This window comes from Rousettus aegyptiacus, unplaced genomic scaffold (assembly GCF_014176215.1).
Source record: "Rousettus aegyptiacus isolate mRouAeg1 unplaced genomic scaffold, mRouAeg1.p scaffold_m13_p_17, whole genome shotgun sequence".
NCBI classification, from domain to species: domain Eukaryota; kingdom Metazoa; phylum Chordata; class Mammalia; order Chiroptera; family Pteropodidae; genus Rousettus; species Rousettus aegyptiacus.
In genome coordinates this window covers 33,169,047-33,179,680 of record NW_023416292.1, presented here as the reverse complement: position 1 = coordinate 33,179,680, position 10,634 = coordinate 33,169,047, and the positions used below count along the sequence as shown (strand labels likewise).

General features: G+C 53.9%; 1 protein-coding gene across 1 annotated transcript; it reads right to left on the bottom strand.

The window, feature by feature from the left end:
- Positions 1 to 6,815: 6,815 nt before the first annotated feature.
- LOC107499817 (monocarboxylate transporter 1-like) lies at positions 6,816 to 10,630 on the bottom strand. The gene is given in 4 exon segments (XM_016124338.2): positions 6,816 to 8,746; positions 8,748 to 9,025; positions 9,362 to 9,594; positions 10,520 to 10,630. Coding segments are annotated over 3 exon segments (1,179 nt in total). The 5' UTR covers positions 9,516 to 9,594; positions 10,520 to 10,630; the 3' UTR covers positions 6,816 to 7,999.
- Between the last annotated feature and the right edge of the window lie 4 nt (positions 10,631 to 10,634).

The following is a 10,634-nucleotide window of genomic DNA, read 5'->3' as shown; positions in this document are numbered from 1 at the left end:
TGTTGTTGTTAACAGGCTGGACCTGGTAAAGAGGCCTTATGTTGAGGTGAGAAATGCAAGGCTGAGTGGATGGTCAGGACGCAATGTCTATGTGAAATTGTCCTGCGAGTCAAAAAGCCCGTAAAAGCTCCGAGGAAATTTTTTCTGATTGACTCTGCCTCCCATCTATAAGCTTAAAGAGCCATATATTTATGACAAAAAAAAAATGTTCTTAATACAACTAAAATGTTTTTACATTGCTTTAGTGTCGAAATATATTTTCTTCATAGTTTTTAAATTTCTTTAACAGTAATTTAACATCAGCATGACCATAAAATAAGGAAAAGATAAGGTTAGACTGGTGGGTCCGTTGGGTCAATCGGAGGAAGTTCCATGTGTTACCTGCTGGAGGCTCAACCCAGGGCCCATGCCTCCCTTCCACAAATCTCAGAAGCACTTCGTTCTCCATTTTAAATTTCTTGCATCTTGAAATAGCTAGAGTGGTTTGCTTCTTGGGCAGAACCTGACTGATCAATGAGTTTGCGAACACAGGCCGGAGGGAGCAATGTCAGAGCCTCAAGAGAATGAAAATGGCAGTCCTGCACGAGAGACCAGAGCTGTCGCAGCTGTGAATTCCTCCCTTGTGTTAACGGAATCCCTCCCTGATCAGCTAAGCCCATTTCCTCCTTGACTACCCTCTGCAGAAAACCAGAAGGGCTAGACGTTGGGCTCCGTTTCCGACCCAGGGGAACTGTTCGCCGCTGGAGGGAACTGAGTCTAACCCAGCCTGGCCCGGTGTGTCTGAGACGGGGCACTGGGCCTCCAGCTCACATGGTGGTTCGAAGGCCCTCCTGACAAGCCTTCCGGTTTCCACAGAAGCTAGAGCGAGGCCTGGCAACACCACTAGACCACACCTTCCATCCCAGTTAAGACTGATTTCCTGAGGCAAAAGTACCAAAAGCCTCCCACCTTGTTCCTTGAAGCTAATTTCCCTTTGGCTGACACCGAGAAGCAGAATGTATTAATCCCCATGATGGGTGATCAGCCTTCAATAAATAATGCCGGTTGTTCTAATGTACCTGGCATGAAATATTCAGAGCTATTAATGCATTTCGGTTTAAGTAGTCACCAGGGCTTTCATCCAAATCAGTGGTGAGATTAGGTTCTGTGATTTTTCATCTCACAGATCAGACATAGGGTGTAGGCTAAGAGTTCCAGGAAGAGACACCAAGGGGCTGACCGAAGGTGGGGAGCCATGCGGTGCAGAAAGATGTTATTCAGGGAGTGGCTAGGGTTCTCACTTGAGGTCCAGGACTCTTGTCCTTAGCCTGGCACTAGCTACACTGAATGACTCGAGGCTCCTCTGGTCATGGGAAACCAGATCAGAGCGTTACTGGATGTCTTCCCCAGTCCTTGACTGTAAGCATTTAAAATGCACGCAGTCTGTATGGGGAACGTGGGGCAGTGGGGGAACCTGTATGACCAGATAGGTTGTGAGTGAGACTCAAATTCCCAAGCCATCAGGACCGCTATAGGAAACTGGATCGCCGGAGATTTGAGAAGGCCGAGTTCAGATACCCTTTCGATCCGGAGATGGTTGACAGGTCTATAAATCATGTTTGCTCAGGAGCTGTGATCCTGATTGGCAGGTGGTGAGCACGGGAAGAATCTGAAGGGTGAGCTGATAGGAGTGAGTCAGTCTGGGCCTAGTGGGACAGCTGTCCTTCCCACATCTTTTGTTAATTTTTAGGACATTAAATTAGAGGTAAAGAATTATTGGTGTGGGGACCGCCTCCTCCCCGCCCCCACAGACAACTGAATTGCCTAAGCTCCCCCATCGCCAGTATCCCCACAGATCCCTGAAGTTTCCCCACCTTGCCCCACCCCAGGTGAAGTCCATTAAGAACCCAATCCACAGGGACTTGAAAGGAAAGACAGGGGTTCTTAGTTCTGCTAAGGCTTGGTTCCTTGTCTCCTCCCTGCCCGATCGGGTCGGGCAGGGAGGCTTCAGAGATGGAATTAGCTCTTGGGGCTCCGCTCTCTGACTCCCAGCTGAAAGCCTCACCATTTTCTCATTCCTGTTCCCGGGGACTGCGGACCTGCCCTCGCTCTTGCCTCTCTTCCCATTCTTCCATCAGCGCAGGTCACCCGAGTGCTTTCTCCACGAGCCCCTTACACTGCCCCTTCCCAGCAGCTCCTGTCTGATCTCGGTGCTAATAGACGGATCTGCTTTTCCAGTATGGAGTCTTCCTCAGCTGATGCCTGCTTCCCCTCATCTCGGCTTTACTCAGCCACCTCTCGGATGGGGGACGGCCCTGCCTGGACTGACCTTAGGCAGCTGGCGAGCCCCGCGGGGTGTGCGCCAGTTTCGCAGCCACTGAGTCAGCTTCAACCCCGTCCTCCCACGCTCTGCTGTGCGACGCCGGGGCCAGAACTGAAAACCACTTATCTGCTCCACTGCTTAGCGCCCTGGGGAGGGTCTGCCAGTAGGGGTCACCAGAGGGAGACCGGAAGGCTGCAGAAGGAAGAAGGGGGGTACCCTTTCCCTCAGCGTCCTGCTCCTGTCAACGTCTAGCTTTGCTTCTGCCCGCCGCAGAGGCAGTTCATCCCGGCTGGCAGCAGTTGGTTCCAACCTGCGACTGCTCTTCCTGTTTGATTTCTGAATGTGGGATGTCCCAGAGCCGGGGGGGGGGGGGGGGCAGTCCTGCACGTTCGCTTCTCTACGGACACAGTGATTTCAGCGAGTTTATGGATTGATGTGCTTCATATGTCGATGACCCTCAGATCCATCTTTCTAGTGCTGACCCTTCCCTGTGCTCCATATTCAAAATGTGAGACAGTCGGGTCTATAATAGGCATCTTCAACTTAACATGGCCGAACATAATTTTTATTTCTCCTCTTCCACACTTCTCCTTGTGTCTTCTTCATCTCAATAAATGCAGCCGCCATCCAGGCAGTCGCTCAAGCCCCAGGTCCCAGTTATCTTAGTCTCTTCTCCTCCCCCGCCCCCCACAATGTCCCCTCTTCCATGCAATCCATCTGCAGATCTAACCTGACCACTTTCACCATCTCCACGGCCTCAGCCTAGTCTAGAGCCGAGAGGAACATCAGGAAAGCTCTTTAAGTAAAGCTACTAGAATGCCCAGTCACAGACTCTCAGAGCACAATGACTTTTCTGCCTGAACAAAAGGAAACTTGGGGTAACACATCTGTCGGGGGTGAAACCAGAACTGTGCAATGGAGGAGTGGGGCGGGGACTCTCAGAAGGAGCAGGATGGAAGGGAGCTGAAACCGGAAAGTTGCTCCTTCTGATGACCTCCACCTCCCTGCCTCGCAAGGGTCACACGCTCCCTCTCATTACCTGCACCTGACCGGGGCTGTGCGCTGTGCTGGGGTGACAGCCCGTAACTACCCATCGTGACTTCCTGGGGCCCAGCCCAGGTAGGAGCCCAGACATTTCAAGATGATGGTTTTCCTCCTTTTTATTCTGAGTATTGACTCCCTGTATGGATTGAAAGGTGCTTATTAACACAAGTGCCTTTGATGATGAGGTTGGTCCTGACTTCATTAAACACTGATAAGCTTCCTGTTTCTGGGTCCAGGCAAGAAAAGGAGCCAAAACCCTGGATTCTTCTTTAAATGAGTCTCCGAGATGCAGAGGGGGCAGGAGTTTTTCCCTCTTGTGCTCCTGGGTTGAGCTGAGGGAGGGGGGTGGAGGCAGGAGGCCAGTCCCATGGGGCAACTGGAAGAGCCCTTTCTCCCTTTCATGCCCCCCACAAGCTGAGCCTCAATTTTCTTATCTGTTATATGGGGCTTAGAACCAGAGAATGTCAGCGCCAGAAGGGAACTCAGAGAGTGATGCCTACAGGTTTATCCTACCGAGAAGATACAGTTAGAGTCCTAGAGAGGGGAAGGAAGTTGTCCAAGATCGCATAGCTTAGCTATGCCAAAGCAGTGTCTCCAATGGGCTGTGACTGTGGCCTCAGTGAAAACCCAGCTCTGGGAGCCAGGAACCAGGTGTGGACCCTTCTTCACTTGCACAGTCACGTGGGTGGGAGCCAGGTGCCCTGTGAGCTAGCTGGTCAGGCCATCGCAGGTGCAGACACGAGGGGACAGCGCCATCTAGCTGCACCCAGGCCAGAGCAACAGCATGGCCCTAGAGCCGCTTAGTCAAAGGGGTGGCGTCCAGGGAGTTCCTGGGTACCGACTAATTCTTCAGCGGACCAGTGGCCTTTCCTGCCATACAGGAGATGACACGACCTCAGCTTCATTGGTCCCAGCTGTGGACCTACAGTGCTGTAAGGGGGCTTATCAAAAGCACCTGCAAATGTTCAACGTGAGCCAGCTGGTGACCAGGCTTATCACAGAGGCCAAGTATCCAGGCTTTCAGGTGACTGTCCTACAGTGCACCTGTGCTCCATTGTCCACGGCGCCATGCAGAACTTCAGAAGAGGGTCAAATGTGTGTCCTTGGGACTGCTGAAGGGGATGGGGGCCAGGGCCCTGCCCACATTCCTGTTCTGGACCTGGTCTGTCCTGAGGGCTGGGACAGGGACCATCCTGTGTCCCTTGCAGCCTGGCACAGGACTGACACCCTCTTAGATTCACCATCTGTGGCTCTGCCTGGCAGGAGCTGATCAGCGTGAGAAGAGCCTGTCTGAGCTGTCCAGGCACCGAGAATCTCTGCTCGGTGAGATGACGAGCCCTGTCACTGTCAGAGTGCAAGCCGGTGCCCCATAGCTGTGTCATGCTGAACACGTTGCTGTATTGGGTGTGTGTATGGGGGGGGGGGGTAGGGTGGGAGGAGGAAGCTGGGCTAGAGTCCTTCTGAGGCTCCTTTAATTTGATGATTCTATAAAACCTCCGTTTCTAACATTTTAATTTAAATCCCTGTCACAAGTTAGGATGCCCAAGAAGCAAACTCTGCGATGGAGGTGAGTGTGCAGGACATGCATCAGGGAGTTCTCTTGGGATTACGGCCTGTGGAAGGGGACAACGGCAGGCTTGGCCAGGGGAAGGTGAGCGGCACTACAGGGAGTACAGAGCCAGGTACCTGGCGGGCCCTGCTGGGAGCAGAGGAGCCGAAATGACCTCAGAGCCGACCCAAAGCGAAGTGTGAGCGCCTCCCCCCAAGCTGATCGGCACTGGGTGCGGGCTAGCTGGGAGGGGGCAGTGTGAGTCAGGGCAATCCGGAAGGAGCTGGCCGCCGAGGCTGCCTGCTGGTAGCAATCCCAGGGGCCAGGGAGTGCGTCCTGCTTTCCTGGAGGTGGGGTCCGGGCTGCATCGTGTCACAGCATCTACCACTATTCCTGTGGTGACGTTTAGATTTGGGGCAGTGGACTCTGTCCTGTGTTTCTGAACCCCTGCACTAGAGCGGCTCCCAGAGAGGCGGTGACCAGAGGCGGAGTGTCTGCCCCGTCCAAGCTCCTCTTCCTTGCCTCCTCTGATTGGGCAGGTGAGGGGAGCAGGAGACTGCCCAGGGATCAGAGGCACTCGCTGTAGTGGCCAACAGGTAGATCCGAGAGAAACCAGTTCACATCCATTGCCACATGTAGGGGCTCTAATTAAAATTTAAACTCATGTTTCCTTTGTCTCTTAAAAATTTCCATGGTAATCAAGTTTTCTGTGGGTAAGCAATTAATTAATACTCTGTTAATGATGATGGAGATCAGAATGCTTGGGAATTTGTATTGTTTTCTTCCACTTTTTAAAAAGAAGTGGCTTCAGTGCTGGGAGGGGGCGGGGGGAGGAAAGCTATGATGTTGTAGTGAGCTTTTAGGGAGTGCAGCCTGCAGAGGCTGCAGGGCCGGCCTTGCCCACACGAGGGCGCCCCACACGGCCTCATCCGGCCAGGAAAGACCGGAAGGAAAGGCTGTGGGGAAAGGAGCCCTGACCTAGTCTGCCCACAGGCTAGCCCCTCTCCCCAGGTTTCTCCTGTGGTCCAACCCTGAAGATCAGTGTGAAATCCCTGTGGCCACTAGAGAGACAACCCACTTTCCGGCTCTGAGGAATTCATGCTATGCATGTCAGGGCTGCCTGCGTGGGGTGGTTTGTGTTGTGATTGTGCAGTGTGGTTTGTGTGTGTGTGCTGGGCATGGCAGCGAGGGTAGGAGTACAGAGCCAGGCACCTGGCGAGTCTCTGACCCTGTATGCCAGGGGCTTTCCCGTGGCTGGATGGCCCTTCAGCTCTGGGGAGGAGAAATGGCCGGAGCGCAGAGAAGTCGTCCACAGCTTTTCCCATCCCTCCTCCCCTCATCCTCTGACCCAGCTGTAGAGCTTCTACAGTGGTCCAGCCAAAAATTTCTCTCTTGGATGTAACTGTGGGGGAAGGCTCCCTGGTTTCTGGTACATTGTAAATGCTTATAAACATTGAATAATTGAATCACACGCAGGCTATAAAATTGATGGAGGGAAGGGGCTTTCTAGAACTCTGTCCAGAGGCAGGGAGGCCATGGGCAGGCACCACCCCAGGCTGAGTGCCCGGAGTTCGTTGTCTCCACCCTGCCCTGCCAGGTGTGTTTCTGCCACCCCAAGACTGGCCTAGAGGGCCCTCTCTGCCCTCTGAGCTCCACGGGCTCGTAGGATGCACTTCTACACGGACCACTTTGCTGTGGGATTCCTCTTCACGCTCCCCTGGAGTCCCGTCACTTCTCCGGGGGAGGCCCTGCCGCCCGCTGCCGTATCTCCTAGGGCCTAGCCGGGCGCAGGCCTGCGGCAGGCAGGGAGCCGCAGCCACTGCGAGGTTCGCGGGGGGCCCTTCGCTGAGCGCGTGCCGCGTGCCCGGAGCGGTGGGGGCGCTCTCCAGGCACAAACGCGGTCGTGGTCACGGGGCCCACCTGCCCCCAGGGGCCGTTCCTGCCCGTGTCCTGTCCTACAGAGGAGGCAAGGCGGAGAGCTCGAGCTGCATCTCCCAAACTGACTCCTGCGAGAGTGGCGGTGCGTGTCGTGACCCAGGCTTAGTGCATCTGGAAGGCGGGGGGAGCCCGAGGCCGGCTTCCCGCTGCAGACGGGGTCAGGCAGCCGCGCGGCTCCTGCAGCAGCGTCCGGCGTGCGTGCCCCGCCCGGGCCGCAGCAGTGGAGGCCCTGCTGTCCCCGGGTCACAGCCATGTCGGCACGTCCAGTGTCAGGAGTGCCAGTGACAACCTCCAGATGCCCACCTTCCCTTCCTGCCCAGGCTGAGGGAGCAGAGCGTTCAGAGGCTCGGCTTCCCCTCCTCCCTCCCCACCCAGCCATCCCATAAGCACCTAACCATCCAGATCAAGTCACTTTTGTTCAAACTTCCTCAAGTGGTTCCCAAGGTGTGTGCCCATTCCTGAGAAGCAAAGCAGCTCAAGTTCCCGGCAACTGTCCCCAAGGCTGGGGCGGACCCAGATGGGACGTGTGGAGCCGAGAAGCTGCTGAGAGAGAGCCCAGCTTTCTGGGTACCACATCAGTACCTCCCATGGTTGGACCAGGGTTTGCCAGCCCAGATTGGCAGTGTCTGTACAAACACTTCTGTGGTCAGTTCGGAATCACAAAGAGGCCGATGGTGAGCTGGAGGTGTCCCCAGGCCCATGGGTCCGGAGGCCAACTGGAGTGGCATCGCCCTGGTGAACTTTGAGTGGTATGGTCTTGTTAGTGTCTCGTGGTGGAATGGAGCCTAGGAGCCTGACAGACACTGGTCATTCACCCACCGGAGGCCAAGTTATTTCTCTTTTAGATGGCTCCGTTTATTTATAAAGTGAGGACAGTAACAGTCCTACCTCACAGGTTTGTAAGACATGGCAGGACATGTAAAATCCTCAGGCCAGTCCCTGGTTCACTGTGAGTTCTCACCTGGTAGCTATTGTTGTTATTTTAAAATATTTACTACTGAGAAAAATCGCACAATTAAAATGAACTCACAGTATTTTAAAGGTGGAGTATAATATATATATATTTTTTACAATAAACATGTTAGTTTTCTGATCAGAAAAAAATTATTTTAATAAGGTAATTGTTTTGACTCCGCTCTCAGCATGATGGTTTGGTTTGGTTTCATTCAGCTGTGCCCTCGAGCGACCGTGCTGTGCCGCACTGTGCCAGCGCCGACGGGACAGAAGTGGCAGGAGGCTCGCTGACCTCTGCTTCCTGTCCCCTTCCCAATCTCCTGTGCCTGTTTTATGTTAACAGAACCATGGGCAGGGAGACATACTATACCTAAAAGTGGTGGCCCCAGGAGGACAGGACAGCATTCCACGATGGTCACCAATCCCACAGCGCTAGAGAACTTCTGGGGTCCAACGAGGTCCATCAGTGTTTCAAACAGTACCGAACTGAGCCACCCAAACGCAAACCCAAAGAATCCCGCATAAATACAGAAGCCAACATAGCTGGAGGACAAAGGCGCTAGCAGATGACATACTCCATTTGCAATAACAGAAGCAGCAAAAAAATACTGAACTCGAGGTCTTATCCACTTTGTGTTGGCTACGAGTCCCATAGAGGGTCTGGCCACCATGTCAACGAAAGCCAGAATGGAAAGAAGGAAGGCAGCCTTCTCACTAGAGTAATGCTGACTCTTGGCGTAACTACTAAGAAAGACCAAAGGTGTAGTCAGCCCAAAAGACATTACCACATTCCTAGAGAGGTATAGCACAAAGCCTCTGTGGGTAAACAGGGAAAAGTCCAGTAATTTGTTAACTCTTTGCAAAACTGACTGTTTCTCCTCTTTGGGGTTTCTGCCATTAAATTCTGTATCCACATCACCTGCATCTTTTTTTGCATCAGCTTTTCCAGCTTCCTGAAGGTGTTTCTTTAGACCTGTCTTTCCCTGCAGTGGACAGCGAGGGCTCTATCGGTCACATCAGGGCCCTGGCCACACAGCAGTTTAGTAGGATCCCTCCAAGAATTAGGAAGCTTCCTCTCCAGCCAAAAGTATCAAAGAGAGCCTGATCGAGGGGGGCCAGGGTAGAGAGGGACACAGGGCTGCCTGCCATGGCCAGTCCATTGGCCAATGGCCACCTCTTGTGGAAATACTTGCCAATCATGGTCAGAGTTGGATTTAAGTTGAAGGCAAGCCCAAGACCTGGGGAGGAGGGAAAAAAAGAATCACATACTATAGTAAATGTCAGAAATATATTTGTTATTAATTAACTAGACCAAGAAACTGAATGGAAAGAGGTCAAAATCATTATCTGAGAGAGACTATTATAACTAGTAGATCATTAAATGGACTGTTATCAAATAATTATAGACAAAGTCTCTTTATGCAACGAATACTAGATTTATAATGTAACAAGATAATTCTCTTTAGCAACCAAAAGAATAATAAATAAATGGCCCTTTGTTTAATTTCAGAATTTTAGCTTTCCCGAGGAAAGCCTATTAAAATTTAAAAGAGTGGGATTTCAGGGGTACTCACCTGCACCATACGTGACAGCAAATATGATGGAAGATACCCGTGACACTTCACTGGTGCTGGCATTAAATACTACTTCAATTTCTTTGTAAAATACAGAAGTAGATGTGCCAAATGCACAAGAGAAGCCAATGGAAATGAATGTTCCAACAATCATCGCCCACTCCCAGCCTCCATTCGGTGGGGAGGGAGGAGCAGCGTAAATTCAACAGGACCTTCCTTTTGTTATTCGTTCTCTGAACAGAGTAGAAAAAGTCTGAGTCATAGTATTGCCCCCGATTTTTATAGGCTTAAAGTTAAAAACTCAACCGCTACTTAAACTGTGCATCAAAATCCTTTTCGATAAATGCAGTACTGTTTCTTTAAATCCCTGGCTTAATGTGGGGACTGAAGTTAGCTTTCCTTTGCTGTGTGTCCCAGACTTATCTCCCAATTACTAGCTCAGTTATGCAAGGCATATCGTAGAGTAAATGCAATTCAAATATTTGAGTGACACGTTGGCATCCGGGTCACCACTTCATTCCCTTCCTCGCGCCACCTGCCCGCACCGGCTTCACGAGCGGTTCCCTGCTCCGCGGCCACGCTGCCCCTGCCGGGCCGCCCTGCCCAGGAGACCAAGGTCTCCGCACGCCCCGGCGGCCGGCGACCCGCCGAGGCCGCCAGCGCCCCGTGGGGCCCACGCCGAGCGCCCCCGGCTCTTACCCAGCGAGCCGCACCGCGGCGCGCGGCTCGGGGCGCCGAGCGTGTGCGTGACGCGACGGCGCGCGGCGCCGGGGTGGGCGCCAGGCCGCCCCCACGACGTGCCCCGCCCCCGCCCCCGGCCGCGGCCGCGCCGCCGGAGGCCCCGGAAGCTCTCGGCAGCGCCCCGCGGGCCGGAGCGCGCGCTCGGGGACGCGCTCAGACCGCGCGGGTCCCCGCACAGCCCGCCCGCTGCCTCCCGCCCCCGCCGCGGGCTCCCCAGCAACCCCGCAGGGACGCGGGACACCGAGGTCGCCTCACGCTCGCTTGCTGACGGAGGAAAGGAAAAAGCCGGCACGGACGAATGTGCCACGCCCCAAGGGACCTGGCCCAGGTGAGAGCGCAACGCGCGCCGGGAGGAGCGGGGAAGCGCCTGGAAGTGGGGGGACTGGGCGGGCTTCGAATGGACTCGGGGACACCTACCCGGGGAGAGGCCGAGCGGCCGGCGGTTGGGAGCGCGGTGCGCGCTCTGGTCGGCGTTCCTGGAGTTTAGTGACTTCAGGGAAGTCGCTCAAATTTCACGCCAGTTTCCGGTTCT